This window comes from Xenopus laevis, chromosome 7S (genome assembly GCF_017654675.1).
Source record: "Xenopus laevis strain J_2021 chromosome 7S, Xenopus_laevis_v10.1, whole genome shotgun sequence".
Classification (NCBI taxonomy): Eukaryota; Metazoa; Chordata; class Amphibia; order Anura; family Pipidae; genus Xenopus; species Xenopus laevis.
In genome coordinates, this window is record NC_054384.1 from 8284705 (window position 1) to 8305318 (window position 20614).

General features: G+C 42.3%; 1 protein-coding gene across 1 annotated transcript in view; it reads right to left on the minus strand.

The window, feature by feature from the left end:
• The window catches only part of LOC108697176 (ankyrin-3), a 197712-nt gene that overhangs the window by 96479 nt on the left and 80619 nt on the right, over positions 1-20614 (minus strand). The window contains exons 7-12 of the mRNA XM_041570861.1: positions 18057-18155; positions 15351-15449; positions 9941-10039; positions 6973-7170; positions 1944-2042; positions 1441-1539 (exon numbers count right to left, since the gene is read on the minus strand). Coding sequence (XP_041426795.1) covers positions 1441-1539; positions 1944-2042; positions 6973-7170; positions 9941-10039; positions 15351-15449; positions 18057-18155 — 693 coding nt within the window. The remainder of the gene's footprint in view (positions 1-1440; positions 1540-1943; positions 2043-6972; positions 7171-9940; positions 10040-15350; positions 15450-18056; positions 18156-20614) is intronic.

The following is a 20614-nucleotide window of genomic DNA, read 5'->3' on the forward strand; positions in this document are numbered from 1 at the left end:
ATAATTTGGAATTCCCCCCACACATCAACGCCTTCCAAAAATGTCTCAGGCACAGATGCCCCTTCTGCCTGCCCCTAGTTCCAGGCCTGAGTGTATATTTCCACTTATGATTAGCATAATTCCCAAGAGAGCTCATATTAGTGATAACATACAATTTAGCTAAGCAATTTCCAAGATTACATAAAGTCTTGGCAAACTGGAATAAGAAAAAAAAATGGCGTCCGTTTTCTTGGCTTCCTGTGACTCATTGGTGAGACACGAATGTCCTGATCCAAGAGGCCACAGTTGAATATATCATGTGCAGTCAATAAGACTAGTTATTTCCAGGACAAAAATAGCCCAGTTACACTGCAGGGGAACATGACAACAATTCAGTTTGAAGAGGAAATCAATATACCAGATGGATGGGCTTGCTGTTTCATATTGAGGAAGGCAGAGTTTTTATTGTGTGCCAACACGAACAGGCCCGGATTTGTGGAAAGGCCACCTAGGCTCGGGCCTAGGGTGGCAGGATTTTAGGGGGGCAGCATGCTGCCCAACCACACCCACATTGGTCCAGATGATGAAAATTTGCACGAAAAAAGGGGAGGGGACAGGGGAGACAAACGGCAGTGGGCCTAGGGGCGCCCACTATGTAAATCCGGCCCTGAACACGAACGCACATTTCATGCCCTAGAAAACTCAGCCGTTCTGCTGACAGAAAGGGAAGAACCTTTAGAAGGCTGGGCCCTCAGAGACAGAGACCTCAGAGATCAGCTTTACCATAACAGGAAACAGGAACAGCCGATATAGCAAGAATTTTCATTCTGCTCTAGGATCGTGATGATGTACAAACAAGTGTATGGGCATAATCAGTGGGAATGCCCATTAAAATAGGACCTTAGGCATTACTTTTATGGTTAGAACACATAGCGCCATTGGGTGATGAAGGCACTTTTTTTTATCTGAGGTTGACCTGGCTATACATTACTTCAGCACTGCCCTGTAAACTAGACTAGAAGGCCTTTGGGCTCGGACGGGGGCATACTGCATGCTCTTATAGTGGCAAGAGCTCAATGGGTTCTTGACCATTACAAGGTGGAATGTATGTTGTGCTAAGTGATGGCATGCCACCCGAGACCTCCTCATTGCAATGGTCAGCACCATGAGATTTCTGAGGTTGAAGTATGGAATCATACTTTATTATAATCTGACCTCCTTAAAAATAAGGCACATTGTGAAGTTAAAGGGGATGTCATAATATTACACAATTATTTCCATTCACTAACTACTGTTAGTTCTGTACTATTTTGGCCCCAGGACTGAAGGGATAGAAGGTGTAGAGCAAGTTGGGTGTGGTCCACATTGACCTGGTTTTTAAATTCCAGATGTTGGGAGCTATGCTAGAGCTTAAAATTAAATCTGTGTTGCTTTAATTCAAGGAAAAGAAGAAACCCTCACCACATTGGTTGTGTTAGGCGATGCTCCATGATGAATTAACTGGGAAACAATATTGACGTGTCCCATGAAGGCAGCAACATGGATTGGCGTCAGGCCGGACTAGGAACAAGCAAAGCAAAGGTAAGACAATTTCCAATGATGTAGACCAGAGGTTCTTCTCATGAACCTGGGACCCCATATGCTTAAATGTAGCCTACACCCAGGTCCTGCAAAGCATTTCTACCAATTGTATTGATGCATTCAAAGAGGCAATGGATGCCAAATATGCTTGCATGTGAATAGAAAGCTATATCAGTGGTAGATACTGTAGATCTCAATAATTTGACATCAGAAAAAGTGCAAAATGTCGCTATCACTGTTTATTACCAGGCACGTCCTATCTCAAGCCCACCACAAAGAGACTATTTCAACAGATAGAGAAGCAAAGTATCACATCCCAGTGTCCCAATCTGCAGTTCTCCTCCCTTATTTTCTGTCTCTTGCTAGAAAGGCATCGCCCTTACCTCTGTGACTGCTTGGATAGACGCTCCATGTTTCAAAAGCAGCTCCATGACTTTAAGCCGGTTCTTCTTGCAAGCAATGTGAAGTGGCGTGAAACCATTCTGTTAGAGACAATAGAAGAGGTCAGAGTCCCTGCACACATTCTAGGCACGCAGTTTTCATGACATTATGTACTGAATTGCTACTTTTACCCTAAGCTAATGGTTTTGGGTAGGAGCTCCGACTAGTATTTCATAAAGACAGCTAGAATCTCAGCCATAAAGCATGGCAGCTGCTGCTTTCTGAGTATAAAACAGGAGACTTCAAGGGGATTTACCATGTACTCACTGCAGGTAGGTTACCTAAACAATTGGCTGCACAAGTTTCTAACCGAAAGCTTTCTCCCATCAGCAGAAAAATGAACTTTCCATGCCACGAGCCATTAAGTCAATACCATGGAGAATTAGATGGGATTTTTTCACAATAGAAGGTGTTTGAGGTTATTGGTTAAACATTTCAGTCTCGGTGTTGGACAGTTATCAAATGCAGGGTGGCAGAAAGTCAACATTGTATTCCAGTGGGTATTGTGGAAATAATAGGACATTTCCAAGTCCCATTCTCTTCCCCCACAGCAGCAGGGTCTGCTCACACTACATATACGTCCTCAATGTGAAAACTCTCGGGGGGTAAAGGCAGAATGACTCTCAATGGATTTAAAAGAAAATTATACTAATGTCATATGTAAACCAGTAACTGTTCTGCATGACACCACAACTGTTTTACTAGAGCAGGAATCCCTGTACTTTACTAATGCGGGTCTACTTTTAGTGATGATGTCCCATTATGATCTACATCCTTAAAAGCATGGAAAGCATTCTGTTCCATGGAAAATATTAAATATTGATTTATGAGAAAATGTATTTTGTTACAGGTATATTTAAATATTTATTTCTTATGTAACCATAACATAATAAATATCTGAATGAAAGGCATGAAACAAGAGGGTTTGATGACAGAGTCTTGAGATCTACTGATCACCAGCTAAAGGTCTGCTGGTAGATTCTGATTCCTTTTGGACACCCCTGTACTAGAGTCTCGGGAAAACAAATATGCCGATAAATTGGGCTCCCTGGGGAAATTAGCCCATGTCATACATTCTACTGGACATTTGCAGGAAAATAAGCAGTTGACATAAAATATATTGATTGGGCTTAATAACAGCGGTGTAGTAAGGTGTATTTCCCTGCATCAGCACACAGGTAACAAACTGCATCACACAGCGCTATAAACACAAACTCTGCAGCTTGAACGTGGTCCTTGTCATTCATGCTGTTCTACAGAGACACCCAGATCTAATGGTTACAGGTGCATTTAAGTAGTGAGGCCCAGAGCTAATGGTTTGTTGGGTACTTTTGGGCAGAAAGGTCTAGATCTAATGATTACATGGTGCTTTTGGACAGAGGAGTCCAGATCTAATATTGCAAATAGTGGATCTCAGTCTGTGGACAAATGCAGGCCGAGAATCAGCTTCTACTCTTCGTGATGTGTTCTTGATGTGTACATTGCACTGACCCAGGTACAGGTACACCCAGGTGATCTTGGCATCAAAATGTCAACTCTTGTGTTTCGGTGGCAAAATACAGAGCAATACATCTGGGTGCAGGCACATCAAGAACATATCATGAAGTGTGGGAGTGGATTTTTTTACCTGAATTTGACTAATCCACTAAGTGTGACTAGGCTTGGGCGAATTTGACCCGTTTCGTTCAAAATTCGCTATTGGCGAAATGTCCATTAAAGTCTATGGGCATCGAAAATATTTTGACCCTTTTTTATTTATTTTTTTGAGGCGCAACGCCACACATGTCTATGGGCATCATTTCCGCAGCGAAACAAGGAGGAAAAATTTGCCCATCCCTACGTGACATTAACCACAGGGTTACAGGTGTTTCTATGTGGAGAGAGAGAGAGAGCAGATCTAATGCTTTAATGGGTATTTGTATGGAGAGAGGCTTAGATCTAATGTTTTAATAGGTGCATTTACACAGAGAGGTTTACTGAGAACTTTTAGATAGAGAGGACTAGATCTAATGACCACACTGTGCTTTCAGGAAGAGAAGTCCAAATCGAATGGTTTTAGGGTGTACTATGGCAGAGAGAGGCCCAGATCTAGTGGTTACAGGTGCTTTTGGGCAAAGAGAGACCGAGATCTAATGGTTAGAGGTGCATTTGGGCAAAGAGCGGCCTAGATCTAGTGTCAAAGGGGATTTTGGGCAAAGAGCGGCCCAGATCTAGTGGTTAAAGGGGGTTTTGGGCAAAAAGAGAACAAGATCTAATGATTGCAGGTGCTTTTGGGCAAAGAGAGGCCCAGATCTAGTGTTAAAGGGGATTTTAGGGCAAAGATAGGCCCAGATCTAGTTTTTACAGTTGCTTAATGGTAAAGAGAGGCCAAGATCTAGTGGTTCAGGTGCTTTTGGGCAGAGAGAGAAGCTCAGATCTAATGGTTTACTGGGTGTTTTCCAACAGGGAGGCCTAGGTCTAATGGTCAAAGGGTGGTTTCAGACAGAAAGGCTCTGTTTTAATGGACGTTTGTCTGCTTTATTGGTTCAGTATGTTTTGCTGGGTGGATAAGAAGAGTACACAGCCAGGAGACACCCTGCTGACACAGATCTACCAGTATTTAAAAAAAACCTCATCCATCATTAGCTGAATATTTACTACTTACTATAAAGGCAAAGGAGTAGAGGAAAGCGAGATGACAGGTAGTTGGGACAGAATGTGTGAAGCCTTTAAACCTCAGAGCATCACACAATAAATCTCCATCATAAGTACATGGGGCGGCGGCTAATTGAACAAGGTTCCTGTCTCTAGTGTTTGTCAGGCAGCTCAGAAATTCAGGTGCAGACTCCCGTGATGTTACAATTTTGCAACATTTAGTTGATCCATTTCTCAGCAGCATCTCTGGAATATCAGCAACTATTGAATCAATTCTAACAGCTGCCTGTAATGAAACCCAGAGATTCTGCTCAGCTGGGACAAAGATAAGAAATGTATACACTAAATGTATCTATTTAGAACAGTGTATAGAGTTGGCGACCCCCCTCCCAGAACTGCTTTAAAAAGGTGAAAAAATATACTTAAACTTCAATATTAAAAAAATCAATCATATGTAGAAAATAGAAAGTAATTGGAAAAAGTCTTAATTTCTGGTAAACTATCTGAAACCAAATGACATGAAAAAGTGTGAATAACCCCTTTAAAATAAATGAATTTTGTTACAACAGCGCCACCTGCTGGTCAGTTTCCCACCAGTCTGACCACCAAGTAGTCAAGGAAGTTGTCAGGAGAAAGAAAGAGGCTGCTCTGATGTTCTTCTACTTAGGAATAAAATTAGAAACCTTTCTCAAATCTTTCCTAAGCAGAAGAACATCAGAGCAGCCTCTTTCTTTCTCCTGACAACTTCCTTGACTACTTGGTGGTCAGACTGGTGGGAAACTGACCAGCAGGTGGCGCTGTTGTAACACAATTCATTCATATTAACAGTACATGTATGTTGGAATAACAAGAAAATAAATAATGAATGTAAAAGAAAAAAGTGCTTAGAATAGCCCTCTCATCAATTCTACATTCACTTATTTTTAAGGTTTACTTATCCTTAAAAGCAAACAAAATGTCTATAAACTGCAAAAGGGCTCAAAATAGTTGTGTTATATCCCCCTTTATTAAACTGAAGCATTGGGGAAAAAAACCCCCTGCATTTAATCAAGAGAAAACCAAAGATATTTTACTTAAAAGAAGAAAACAAACCAACAAATCAGAAGGATTGAGTGTCGGGTGGAACAGTTACAGATCAGGGGGATGTGTTTGAAGTAGCGCTGAATAAAAGAGAAATGTCGAAAGGGGAAAGGAATTATAGATCACAGACTTTATATTCCCATAGGCATCGGCAGGTGAATGACAGAACCACTATCTGAAATGATGCCTTCCACGAACTGCCTTCCCGCCGGCTAGAATCTAAATCGCCGGCGGGGTGGCACTCAAAGCGATTCCTTTTCAGAGGTTGCCCGAAATTCCCTCATGAGAAAACTTCGGGAGGCTTCGGAAAACAAAGCGATCCGAGTGCCATCCTGACAACGATTTAGATTCTAGCCAGCGGGGAAGGCAGTTTGGGGAGATTAGTCGCCCGAAGAAGAGGCAAATTGTCGCCGGGCAACTAAATCTTCCCGAATCTCAACTTGTATCTCTGCCCTAATACATTAGGATACAAAAAGTCGCCTTAAGAAAAAACGCCCATTGACTTTAATGCAATTGGACTAAAAAGTCGCCATAAGAAAAAACGCCCATTGAATTTAATGCATTAGGACAAAAAAGTCACCATAAGAAAAAACGCCCATTCACTTTAATGCAATTGGACTAAAAAGTCGCCATAAGAAAAAACGCCCATTGACTTTAATACATTTGGAGTATAAGTCGCTGTAAAATAAACGCCTATTGACTTTAATGCATTGGTAGAAAAAGTCACTATGAGAAAAAACACCCATTGACTTTAATGCATTTGGAGCAAGAAAAATTGTAGCTTGCGTAAAAATTGATGCTCGTAAAAACGGCCCATGACTTCAATGCATTTCGAGAAATTTCACCGTTTCACAAATTTTTCAAAGTCTCGCAAATTTTTCGGCAAAGTGAAATAGGACAGATTCGCTCATCACTAACCAATAGCCCAATATGGTTTTTTTTTGTCTGTTCCCATTATTTTCTATAAAGGTAGGACGTTTTCTACATGGTCGTTTTCGGCGCGATCCGACGCGCTGCGACAAAACGCCTGCAACGAGTCGCGTGCAATAGAAATAAGGTGGGAGATGTCGGATGAAGTCGCAGGTTTCACTAGTACAGCTGCTTATTAGGGAATGGCTGGTTGCAAGCTAATTGGTTTTCTCTTAAAGCGAAAGCAGCACATATGAGTGTTGTTTGTAGGCAGCCATGCCTTGGCTATACATTGCCATTTACTTTTCCTTTAAAATACACACAAGGTAGTAAGTGGTGGGTACGTACCAAGGCTTTGGCATTTGGATTGGCCTTCTTATCCAGCAGGACCTTTGCCACCTTGTAGTGGCCACAATGGGCCGCCACGTGCAGTGTAGTCAGGTAGTCGTTGGTGACGTCGTCGACGGGCACGTTGTGCTGGAGCAGGAGCTGCACACAATTCAGATGATCTCCTTGGGTCGCCATGTGCAATGGGGAGAGACCATTCTGAAAGCAAAAACAGAACGTCCAACCAGTTCAGATAAGAGTTCACCAAAACCAAATCCACACTTTTGGGCTACTGGTGCCCTGGAATTATCAGGAGTAAGCGGGTCACCTCAATAAGGCACATATCAAACCCCCATAAGGACTGGCTGATTCATATTAATGCACAGTACAGAATGGCTCATTCTAAGCAACTTTTCAATTGGTCTTGATTAATTATTTTTATCGGTTTTGAATTTTTTGCCCTTTTCTTCTGACTCTTTCCAGCTTTCAAACGTGGGTCATTGACCCCATCTAAAAAAATAAATGCTCTGTATGGCTACAAATTCATAGTTATGGCTACTTTTTATTGTTCAGGCCTCTCCTTTTCATATTCCAGTGTTTTATTCAAACCATCGCATGGGTCGTAGGGTAATTAGCGATAGCGGTGATTGATAGGGTAATTAGAAAAAAAAAATACTATTACTCAAATACAATTCCACTTTATAACACTATTCAATAGCCAATATATATTCCATTAAAGGATATCCAGCTTGCAGCTTTCCTGTGGTTGTTCAACTACAGCTCCAACCATCCTACAGACAGCTGAAGTCTTTTGGGAGCGCTGAGGGTTGTAGTTAAACAACAGTTTAAAGGAGAACTAAACACTAAAAATGAATAAGGCTAAAAATGCCATATTTTATATACTGCTCTAACAGATAGGAAGGAATATCAGGCTCCCAAGGACTCCGTTGTACTAATGGATAATAAGTATATAATCTACAACATTAATGGGGACAGAGCTATATAGCAGCACCTCCTTTGACGCCCCATCTAAGTGAGATGACAGTTAGAACTCCAGTCTATTAACGCTGAACTATTTTACCTTTATTCCTGCAGAAATCAGAGACGGGACTATTTACAGCCCTATTCCCTCCTATTTGAAATCCCATGTAGTGAGCAATACAGCTCCCAGAATCCACAGCCAACTTTCACTAGCTAAGCATGCTGGGAGTTCAACTTCACATTTTTTGTTAATGCAATTACTATTGAAAGCCGTATCTGTTTATCTCTTTCTCTCCTCTGGTTCTGACTCTTGAAACAATGTAGGGAACATCCATTCTCCTTCAGGTGTGTTAATCCATGTTTTAAACTTTGCATCTTGTTTACTGGCTGAAAAGTCTTGCACTGATTCTACTCCCTGATTAGTCTGATTATCTGCCACTCAAAAGCTGCATAAAGGAATAATAATGGCGCCCTCTACCTGCAGCAACAATTATAGTATAGTAAATGATAGTGAGTGTGGATGTGAAAGGTCCATTTCCAATGTGATATACCAGAGTATCTACACAAACGTCAGACCAGCCCTCTTTCTTTCTCTGACAACATCATGGTTGGAAATTGTAACAGTTGTGCAGTTGTAACAAAATTCACTTGTATTAAAGGAACAGTACCACCAAAAAATAAAAGTGCTTTAAAGGAATGACAATATAATGTAGTGTTGCCCTGCGCTGGTAAAACGGGTGTGTTTGTTTCAGAAACACTACTATAGTTTATATCAACAAGCTGCTGTGCAGCCATGGGGGCAGCCATTCAAGCACAGGATACACAGTAGATAACAGATAAATACTACTATAGTTTATATAAACAAGCTGCTGTGTAGCCATGAGAGCAGCCATTCAAGCACAGAATGCACAATAGATAACAGATAAGTACTACTATAGTTTATGTAAACAAGCTGCTGTGTAGCCATGGGGGCAGCCATTCAAGCACAGGATACACAGTAGATAACAGATAAGTACTACTATAGTTTATATCAACAAGCTGCTGTGTAGCCATGGGGGCAGCCATTCAAGCACAGGATACACAGTAGATAAAGAATAAGTACTACTATAGTTTATATAAACAAGCTGCTGTGTAGCCATGGGGGCAGCCATTCAAGCACAGGATACACAGTAGATAACAGATAAGTACTACTATAGTTTATATAAACAAGCTGCTGTGTAGCCATGGGGCAGCCATTCAAGCACAATATACACAGTAGATAACAGATAAGTACTACTATAGTTTATATAAACAAGCTGCTGTGTAGCCATGAGGGCAGCCATTCAAGCACAGGACACACAGTAGATAACAGATAAGTACTACTATAGTTTATATAAACAAGCTGCTGTGTAGCCATGGGCGCAGCCATTCAAGCACAGCACACAGTAGATAACAGATAAGTACTACTATAGTTTATATAAACAAACTGCTGTGTAGCTATGGGGGCAGCCATTCAAGCACAGGATACACAGTAGATAACAGATAAGTACTACTATAGTTTATATAAACAAGCTGCTGTGTAGCCATGGGGGCAGCCATTCAAGCACAGGATACACAGTAGATAACAGATAAGTACTACTATAGTTTATATAAACAAGCTGCTGTGTAGCCTTGGGGGCAGCTCTTCTGCTTAGGAATAAAATTAGAAACCTTTCTCAAATCTTTCCTAAGCAGAAGAACATCAGAGCAGCCTCTTTCTTTCTCCTGACAACTTCCTTGACTACTTGGTGGTCAGACTGGTGGGAAACTGACCAGCAGGTGGCGCTGTTGTAACAAAATTCATTCATATTAACAGTACACGTATCCCTTAACATCTTGGAATTAAAAGAAAATAAATAATGAACGTAAATGACAAAAGTGCTTAGAATAGCCTCCTCATCAGTTTTACATTCACTTATTTTAAAGGTTCACTTATCCATTAAGCAACCAGTTGCACTTCAGTTCTTCCATCTATCACTCCCACCCTTACCTTTGTCTTGGACATGATTGGGGCGCCTCTATCCAGCAGCATCCCCACCACCTGCTCGTGGCCGCTCCTCGCTCCGCAGTGAAGAGGTGTCAGTCCATCCTATTGGAAATAACAGCTTTTATTAGCATTTACTCCCGCCTATCACCCCCAAATGCATCGTTAAGTAAATGAACATATTCCCTTTTATCAACTTATAGATCAATGACATAAACATAGTTTATAGCCGACTGTATTAACTTTGCCTTTATTTATTCTGTTTTCGTTTACTGTTGTTTTGTGGCCATATCTAACATTATCTCTAGTGCGCAGGGAGGCCCCCTTGTGGCTAGTTGGCTTATCTTTGAGGGGTGCTTCACCTTTCAGTTAACTTTTAATATGTTATGGAATAGCAACTTTTCAATTGGTCTTCTTTATTTATCTTTTATAGTTTTTAAACTATTTGCCTTTCCAACTTTCAAATGGGGGTCACTGACCCCATCTAAAAACAAATGCTCTGTAAGGCTACAAATGTATTGTTGTTGCTACTTTTTATTACTCCTCTTTCTATTCACGCCTCTCCTATTCATATTCCAGTCTCTTATTCAAATCAGTGCATGGTTGCTAGGGGAATTTGGACCCAAGCAACCAAATTGCTTAAATAGCAACACAGAGAGCTGCTGAAGGAAAAGCTAAATAACTCAAAACCAATTGCAAATTGTCTCAGAATATCACTCTCTATATCATATTTATTATGGTCAAAACTGTCAAATTCAACTAGGGAATTATCCAAACTGCATTTGAGTTTTTAAAAAAAATTCTAATTCGATTTTTGAGATTTATCATACTCGGGCCCTTTAAGAATTCGACTATTCGCCACCACCTGCCGAATTACTGTATAAGTCAATGGGAGAGGTCCAGGGATCAATTTGGAGTTGTTTGTAGCCTTCCTGACGTTCAAGTCTTTCCCGGAGAGAAAACTCGAATCGAGTTTGGTCGAATTCGATTAGAGTTTTTTGAGTCGGTAAAATGAAATGAAACTTCGGGCGTCTTCTGAAAACAAAGCGTTGTGTGCTGTAGCGCAGGCAACTTTTCATTATAGCGGACGGGAAGACACGCAAAGGCAATTAGGGGAGATTGTCGCCCAGAAGAAAAGGCGATTAGTCGCCAGGCGACTAAATCTCCCCGAATCTGCCCGTGTGTCACAAGCAAACAAACAATGAGAAGCAGCTTAGAATAGGCCATTCTATAACATACAGAAAGTTAACTCAAAGGTGAAGCATCCCTTTAGTCATGATTGGGATTGGTTTAATCATTCACTGACTTGCAATATGAAAAGGGAGACGGCAGAAAATGGACACTGGGTGGCGCTGCTGCTCCAACAGAAATCAATGGAGTCCCACAAGGCCAACGTACAGTTCTATCCACCATACGGGAAGCATTGCAGCAAATACACAGGATTGCAGTGAGAAAGGTGCATAGAATAAAAATAGATGCCATTCACTGGCTACAACTGCAAATCGCTCCAGTGAAGCCAGAGACGTCAACTAATTTTATATCATCAGTTACATCATAATCCATGGTCACATTTGGGCATTTATTGCTTTTTGGGCATTTATTGCTTTTTGGCATTTGATGCGGCATTCAAAAGTTTCATAAGGTTTATCCATACACTAGTCTGTACTTGATAAATGTGCCTTTTTTCAAACTCATATGCTATTTATCCTTTTACAGGGGACCCCTGAGTTAAAAGCAGTGTCTGACTGAGGGACCTCATCTTAAGTGACACTCTAGCAATATTATCCCCCACCCATCCCCCGCCTCTGCCACAATGACCCCACACCTCCGGCCACAAACCCTGCCTGGTGCACATACCCCTACCAACCTTACATGACCCAGTGTGTCCCACGAGAGGATTCCTCTTGGTAACCTATTGGGGCAGTCTGACCCTGATTAAAACTGTTTGAACTCTCCGTCTTCTGGGACCCTAAGTCACATGCTGGCTGTTTAACCTATCAGTACAATGATATCAGTATAGGACTGTGACACCAGGGGCCCACCCAAAAACCTTAGTCCAGAGGCCCATCCAAAAACCTTAGACCAGGGACCCACAAAAAACCTTAGACCAGGGACCCACACAAAAACCTTAGACCAGGGGCCCACCCAAAAACATTAGAACATTGGCCCATCCAAAAACCTTAGACCAGGGACCCACCAAAAAACCTTAGACCAGGGACCCACCCAAAAACATTAGACCAGGGACCCACCCAAAAACATTAGACCATTGGCCCATCCAAAAACCTTAGACCAGGGACCCACCAAAAAACCTTAGACCAGGGGCCCACCCAAAAACCTTAGACCAGGGGCCCACCCAAAAACCTTAGACCAGGGGCCAACCCAAAAACCTTAGACCAGGGGCCCACCCAAAAACCTTAGACCAAGGGTCCACCCTAAAACCTTAGACCAGGGACCCACCAAAAAAACCTTTGACCAGGGACCCACCCGAAAACCTTAGACCAGGGACCCACCCAAAAACCTTAGACCAGTGGCCCACCCAAAAACCTTAGACCAGTGGCCCACCCAAATACCTTAGACCAGGGGCCCACCCAAAAAACTTAGACCAGGGACCCACCCGAAAAACCTTAGACCAGGGACCCACCCAAAAACCTTAGAACAGGTGCCCACCCAAAAACCTTAGACCAGGGACCCACCACCGAAAGATATAAGAATTATTTTGGAAATGAAATGGGACTTCTGAGCCACAAAATGTTTCTGTTAAAGAGGACCTGTCCTCCTATAAAATAATTCCAAATCTTGTTTTATGATGTTAGTCAAGCAAAATAAACTTCACTTGCACTATTTACATGATTTTAGTCTTGTAAATCACAATCACATCAAGCAGGCAGCAGCCAATTTCTTGCCAAATCATGCCAAAATCTTGTCTATGCACCATAATGGAGCACCTGATGCCCATGCACTGGCTACAAAAGGAATGCATTGACATGTAGGAATTGCAGAATGGAAAGTGAAAGTAATTGCCTGCCCCGCCTCAATGATTGACAGCTGGAAGTTTTAAATGAGCTTATAACCAGGATGGTTGTTTTAATAAAAAAATAATTTGGGTTCCATGATTCATTTTAAGAGGACTTTTATAAAACAGATTCATGTGTGGGTAACAGGTTCCCTTTAAATTAAAGTGTGTAATCATTCATATGTATATATCCACTCCCCAACCTCACTACAGTCTTCTGTACCTGTACATAATTATACATAAACTACTGACGAGAAATAAAGGGAAGAGTATTACACTGTAGTAATGTTGTCCGTTCTCCAGGGGTAAGTCCAGTTGGCCAGTTCTCTGCTCCAGTGATATATATATGCATAAGCCCTAAGGCTGACAATCAATAGAGCAACGTCAGCTTTACGTAAAACAAAATGCGTGAATCTCCAGAAGAATGCAAATTCAGCATCAAGTCTCATTAAAGGGATACTGTCATAGGAAAAAATTTTTTTTTCAAAATCAATCAGTTAACAGTGCTGCTCCAGCAGAATTCTGCACTGAAATCCATTTCTCAAAAGAGGAAACAGATTTTTTTATATTCAATTTTGAAATCTGACATGGGGCTAGACATATTGTCAATTTCCCACCTGCCCCATGTCATGTGACTTGTGCTCTGATAAACTTCAATCACTCTTTACTGCTGTACTGCAAGTTGGAGTGATATCACCCCCCTCCCTCCCCCCCCCAGCAGCCAAACAACAGAACAATGGGAAGGTAACCAGATAGCAGCTCCCTAACACAAGATAACAGCTGCCTGGTAGATCTAAGAACAACACTCAATAGTAAAATCCCATCTCACTGAGACACATTCAGTTACATTGAGAAGGAAAAACAGCAGCCTGCCAGAAAGCATTTCTCTCCTAAAGTGCAGGCACAAGTCACATGACCAGGGGCAGCTGGGAAACTGACAAAATGTCTAGCCCCATGTCAGATTTCAAAATTGAATATAAAAAAATCAGTTTGCTCTTTTGAGAAATGGATTTCAGTGCAGAATTCTGCTGGAGTAGCACTATTAACTGATTCATTTTGAAAAAAACATGTTTTCCGATGACAGAATCCCTTTAATACGCACCGTGGAATGAAAACCTGGAGACTGGTAACCTACTAGAACAATATTATTGGACAACTAGGACATTTATTTATATGTTTTTATTTACAGAGTTTCGGGCTTTTATATTTTTTATATTTACAGTTTTCGTTATATTTTGCTGAATATTATTAGAACAAAAAATATGTTATAATATTTTTCTGAATGCATATAGGGACTATTAGTAGATTCTGCAGCCTACCTCTAACTGGGGCATGATGTTTGCAGCAGGGAAAACTTTATGCTAAAAATCCTTGCCAAGTGACAGTGTTGCAAAGACTCCAGATATCACTAACACAAGACCTTCCTGACATCCTATTACTCCTCTGTAAATATAATATAAACTAGAGCATTTTGTCTCACTAGACTTCTCTAGGTCAGAATCTGATCATTGAGTCTATGGTGGGGCTTTCTAATCTGAATAATAGTTGGACCAGTTTCAGTGTCCAGGGCAGGGGTGTAACTACAGAGGAAGCAGACCCAGCGGCTGTAGGGGAGTCCAGGATATATAGGGACCCCATGAGGCCCTAATTAATGAGCAGTTTCAAAATATATATAAACAGGACAATCTCTGGATATGTTGAAGGCTCTAAATTTAATTTGCTGTGGGGCCCATTAACATCTAGTTACACCACTGGTCCAGGGCCCACCGGGGCAGCCCCTCAGGGCTTTCTACTTCCTACTTGCGTCCATGAATGGGGGTTGAAGTGGAGCACCCAAGGTATCTGGCAAGCTTGGGTCAGTGGAATCTGGGTCAGGGCCCACTGGGTTTTTCTTTCCATTGTCCCGCTGGCCCAGTCCGTTCTTGTACATGTAAACTTACAGCTGAAACTTATAGGAGTTTTAGGGTGTTGGAGGTTGTACTTTAACAACAATGGGGACATCACTTATGTTTATACTGAAAACATCAAGCTATTCTTATACAACATTTTTTCCACCTCATTGTGGGGCCCTCTGGTGTTATGGGAACTATTCATCCCACCTTAAAGATGGCCTTGCTCAGGACTGAGAACTAAACTCTGTGGGGCAGATTTACTGAAGGGCAAAGTGGCCAAACAATTGCCAGAATTCCCATCCGCAGAGACATCGCCAATTTACTAACAGGTTTAGAGGACAATTCGATAGCCAAAGAGTACATCGCTAACAAACTTTCACACCCTTTCGCCAGGCTAATTTTCGCTCAGGCGAACGACCGTTACTCTACAAATGAATGTGAGAATTTTCCATTACGATACGCCATTCACCAGAGTTTCCTTCACCCGCTTAGACCTGGAATTTTAACTTACCCTTGTTCTGGCATCAATTTTAGATCCTCGATCCAGGAGAAGCTTCACCATATTGCCATTTCCTCTTTTGGAAGCCACGTGTAAAGGAGTAATGTCGTTCTATAGAAACGAAAGAAAAGGATGGAGTCAATCATTCTGCATTACCGACACACCAACGGACAATGTAAAAGAGGATTCAAGCTTTGTGCCTGCAGGATGCTATATGGAGGATTCTGTATGCCTGTTAAACAGCTACCAGCTCAAACAAAACCTTAACTGACTCATCTGAACTGTATTGTTGGGAAGATGCAGAACTTCCCTTTAGCACGAGGATTCAGAAATACTGAGTTCATGGATCTATAGCTTAGAAAGAATCTGGAATCTGTTGCGGTTCTGGTGTTGGAGGCAATGAATATAATCTTTCTGTGGTGTGTAGTTCTACTCATAAAACAGGAAAAGCATAAATCCAATTTATATCAGAAAAATAAACACAGTGGCCTCATCCCAGAAATCCTCCAATCCAAGGGGTTATCCGTAGTTTAACAGAGTAAATGCAAAATCAAAAAATGGGAAGAGACCCAATATTAGTGAGGCAGTAGCCCCAACAATATTTAAAATTAAAAAATCTTTATTAGGACATGCAGTAGCCTAACGCATTTCTTGCCAAAGTGGGCTGTCGGTCTCCCCTCCATTCAATCTTTTTAAGGGGATGTTGACCAATAAAATTGACATACATAACATCACACAAAGCCTTGTCCAATAAAGGAGAAGCTTGTTACATGGTTATGAGCCAATAAAATGTATTACATAAATGACATCACACAAATCATGTCCAATCAGGCATGTTTACACAAAGCTTGGACCAATGAATAAAACTCTTTTGGCCTGGAAGTCAATGAATTGGATCAACCCAAACAGTATGTTCTTCCTGTGTGATCAAATTTGGAACCGATACACTAATGCGGCAAATTTACCAGTCGGGCAGGTCTTTATGTGTATGGCTTTCTTATAACCTATGGGAAGGAACTGAATACACCTGTGTAAAGCTGTTTAAAATGTATAAATTCACGCCGCTCGCAACAGGCCACGCCATCAGTTTGCTGGAGTATCCGCAACCCTAACATATTCCCATATTCCAAGGCTGACTAGGCTAAATACGCTCTATTATTATCTACTTTATGGGATTTTTGATATGTGTGCATTTCTCTGCTTTGTCATTTATCCCTGCCCTATTCCCCCTTAATGGATTCTTGTCTGAAAGGAATCATTATCCCAGAATGTTAAAATGGGATGTCAGTCACTGGTATTGCTTCTCTAGCACAATGTTATATATACATGCCTACGCCAGGCAATCAATAGAATCTCATACCTAAATGTGCCCACCATAAGCATTCTTTCTCCCCCACTCCCAGAATCCATTGGATATTCCTGCTAATTCCAGGGCTGCTTTCAAACTCAACATAAAGATGTTGATCCATCTCCAAACATACTATATCTCCTGACATCCTAATTATTTTGCAGACTAGCTAGCTCATTTTGGTCTGAAAAAGACACGTATAGGGTCTGTGCCACTGTGAACAAATGTTATATTATAAAGATAATAGGGATGCACTGAATCCAGGATTCAGTTTGGGATTCGAGCAGGATTCGGATTCCTTTTTCAGCAGGATTCGGATTCTTCTGCCCGGCCGAACCAAATCCGAATCCTAATTTGCATATGCGGGGAGGGAAATCGCAAAATGTTTTCTCCTTCCCACCCCTAATTTGCATATGCAAATTAGGATTTAGATTAGGTTCGGTATTCGGCCGATTCTTTCGCAAAGGTTTCGGGGGTTCGGCCGAATCCAAAATAGTGGATTCGGTGCATCCCTAAAAAGATAACTATAATCTCAGCCATAAAGCAGGGCAGGACTGCTGCTTCCACTGGGGTCAGATACATCTGTGCAGCCACTGGGACAGAATGTTCTGTTAAACAGATAGCTAGAATCTCAGCTGCCATAAAGCAGGACAGGACTGTTGCTTACAATGGGGATCAGATAGGATCTGTGCAGCCACTGGGACAGAATGCTCTGTTATACAGATAGCTAGAATCTCAGCTGCCATAAAGCAGGACAGGACTGCTGCTTCCAATGGGGATCAGATAGGATCTGTGCAGCCACTGGGACAGAATGTTCTGTTATACAGATAGCTAGAATCTCAGCTACCATCAGCGCCGGATTTGTTTTCCGGCCGCCCCTAGGCCGTGCGGTCCGACCAGGCGGCCGCAGTCTTAGCGCCCACCTACACTTCCCCTTCCCAGCACGCCATTGAATGGGGACGCACAAGTCCCCACAATGCGGCTGGGCGGCATGCCGCCCCTATTTTTTGCTGCCCTAGGCCCGGGCCTATGTGGCCTCGCCACAATTCGGGCCTGGCTGCCATGAAGCAGGGCAGGACTGCTGTCCTCTCCTATATTCCCCTAAACATAACACAATGTGTTTGGACATTTGCACGACTTTTTTCACTTTTTTGATGATAGTGTGTTATTCAATAACCACAAGTCATTTCTAGATGAACACAGGGTTGGACTTACCTGTCAGAGCACGAGAGCATCTCCCAATGGGGCCAGGCCTAGATCAATCTCTATCAGCCCTTTCTTGTTTCCCCCATACTCTAACATACCACTTATACCTTAGCCACATGTTCTCTGAAGGAGGCCCAGTCCAACCCTGGATGAACAAGACTTACCCTTGCGGTGAAATCCACAGCGGCACCACGGTTAAGCAGCAGAGTAGCCACGTTTATGTTTCCATAGTGAGCCGCGATGTGGAGTGGAGTAAAGCCGCTCTGGAAAATAGAATAGAGAGAATATTAGGTCATTTTATGGATTGACACATGGATTCAGTTAGTACAAGCAATTGTGCAGCAAATGCAACAGCACAGAAAATTCATTAGTAAACTGCAATCACTGCCCAACCCAGAGTCTACACTTGGCCAAGTTCTAAAGTTAAACTATAACACTGCAAAACACTTAAGCCAATTGTCGGGTAATGTCATAAAGGATGCAAAGTAATTGCTATTGGTCTAGCAACCCATAGCAACCGATCAGCAAGTGGCATATAACAGTCATCCAACTGGTTGCTAGGGGTTACTAGACCCAGGTAAACATTGTACTTTGTATTACATTACCCTGTTGGGCTTGCTTACAGCAGTGATAAAGGCATGGACCCTTTGCATGTTGTTATTTAGATTACTAATGATACTTTCCTACTTTGTATGAAGTAGTAACTATGTTATATGTGTTTAAGGCAATACATTATCATAGCAACCCAGATAGTTGTGCAAGCTATAGTGGAAGATTACTTATCCCTGGAACACACTGATGTTTGGCATCCAAATCTGATATTGAAAATCATAGAAATGTTGAGCTCATGTGGCTTTTTGGATTTTATCACTGATCTGAAGTTAATATTGTAGCTCTCTAGTTGCAAAAACCTCAATAAAACGTCACCCCAACACCAATCAAGCCATTGCGTCTAGGGCAAGTAGAAGGAACAGCACCACTTCAGTTTCCCATCAGTGCAAAAAACCTGGTGGACAAAATGCTATGGCTGACATTTGCCTTAGAATTGAAGCTTACAACAGGAAGAATTACACCCATTTGTCATCCCAAATGTGAACATTCATGTCAGACAGTCAGATTCTCCACACAAGCACTTGGAGGGAAGCTTTTGGCCCAATCAGATCAGAAAAAAGAGGGTAGCGTGCAAGCAGAACTAGGCTAAGATTCACTGGGTTAAAAGCAGGCTGAGATGCACTGTGGTGGAAGGAAGCTGAGATGTCATGTGATGAAAGGAGGCTGAGATGCCCTGTAGTGGAAGCAGACTGAGAGGCTGAGATGCCATGTAGTGGAAAGAGGCTGAGATGCCCTGTAAAGAAAGGAGGCAAAAATGTCCTGTAGTGGAAGGAGGCAGAGATGCCCTCTAGTGGAAGAGGCTGAGATGCCCTGTAGTGGAAGGAGGCTGAGATGCCATGTAGTGGAAGAGGCTGAGATGCCATGTAAAGGAAGGAGGTAGAGATGTCCTGTAGTGGGAGAGACTGAGATGCCATGTAGTGGAAGGAGGCTGAGATGTCCTTTAGTGGAAGAAGCTGAGATGCCCTGTGGTGGTAGAAGGCAGATATGCCCTGTTTTGGAAGTAGGTTGTAATGCTCTGTGGAGACAGGCTCAGATGCCCTGTGGTGGAAGTATGATGAGATGCCCTGTGGTGGAAGTATGCTGAGATGTCCTGTGGTGGAAGTATGCTGAGATGTCCTGTGGTGGAAGTATGCTGAGATGCCCTGTGGTGGAAGTATGCTGAGATGTCCTGTGTTGTAAGTAGGCTGAGATGCCCTGTGGTAGAAGTAGGCTGAGATGCCCTGTGGAGGAACTAGGTTGGAAGGCCCTTTCAGTGGACGTATGTGGAGATACCTTGTGTTAAAATGAAGCTGAGATACTATGTGGTGGAAGTAGGCTGAGATGCCCCATATTGTACGTAGGTTTAGATGTCCTGTGTTTTAAGGCTGAGATGCCTTGTGGTGGAAGTAGGATAAAATGAACTGTACCTGTGGTGGAACTAAGTTGAGAGGCCCTAAAAGGGAAGTATGCTCAGATACCCTGTGATGCCCGGTAGTGGAAACAGACTGATATGACCTATGATGGAAAGATGATGGGATGCCTCGTGTTGGAAGAAGACTGGTATACACTGTGGGGGGTGTTTACTGGCACTTGGTAAATGAGATTGAAGATAGAAAGGAGCATATATCATGATAAAACAGACTCTCTGACCCTAATTTATAACAGAAGCCTTTAACAATCAGTAATCACATGCAAATGGTGCTCTGCCTGTTTCTTATAAGGATGCTACAGAGAGAGAACTGAGGTACCCAGCCTTGCAGACATGCTTGCCCCCCCCCCCAATGAGCACCCTGAGATGCCTCCAAACTGACCAATGGCAGATACTCCTCAGGCTCCCAGTAGGGGGGTGGGTTAAAGGACTTTGTATCTTCACCAGTTGTTTCCATTATTCAAGGATGGATCCTGACTTTGCTGACACCAATAAGGCAAAGTGTCATGCAGAGAAGCCTACAGATTCCCACTAGGAGGCAGTATACTGGGGCTGATAGACTGACTGTCACATGCATTGAGTGACATGCTGGTAATCGGGATGCCGATCCTTGCACCACAATGCACCCCTCAGCCACAGAAAGAGGTTTCTTTTTGCTATTTGCAGTATTGACTCCTATGGCACATGCTATCTCAAAGGTCT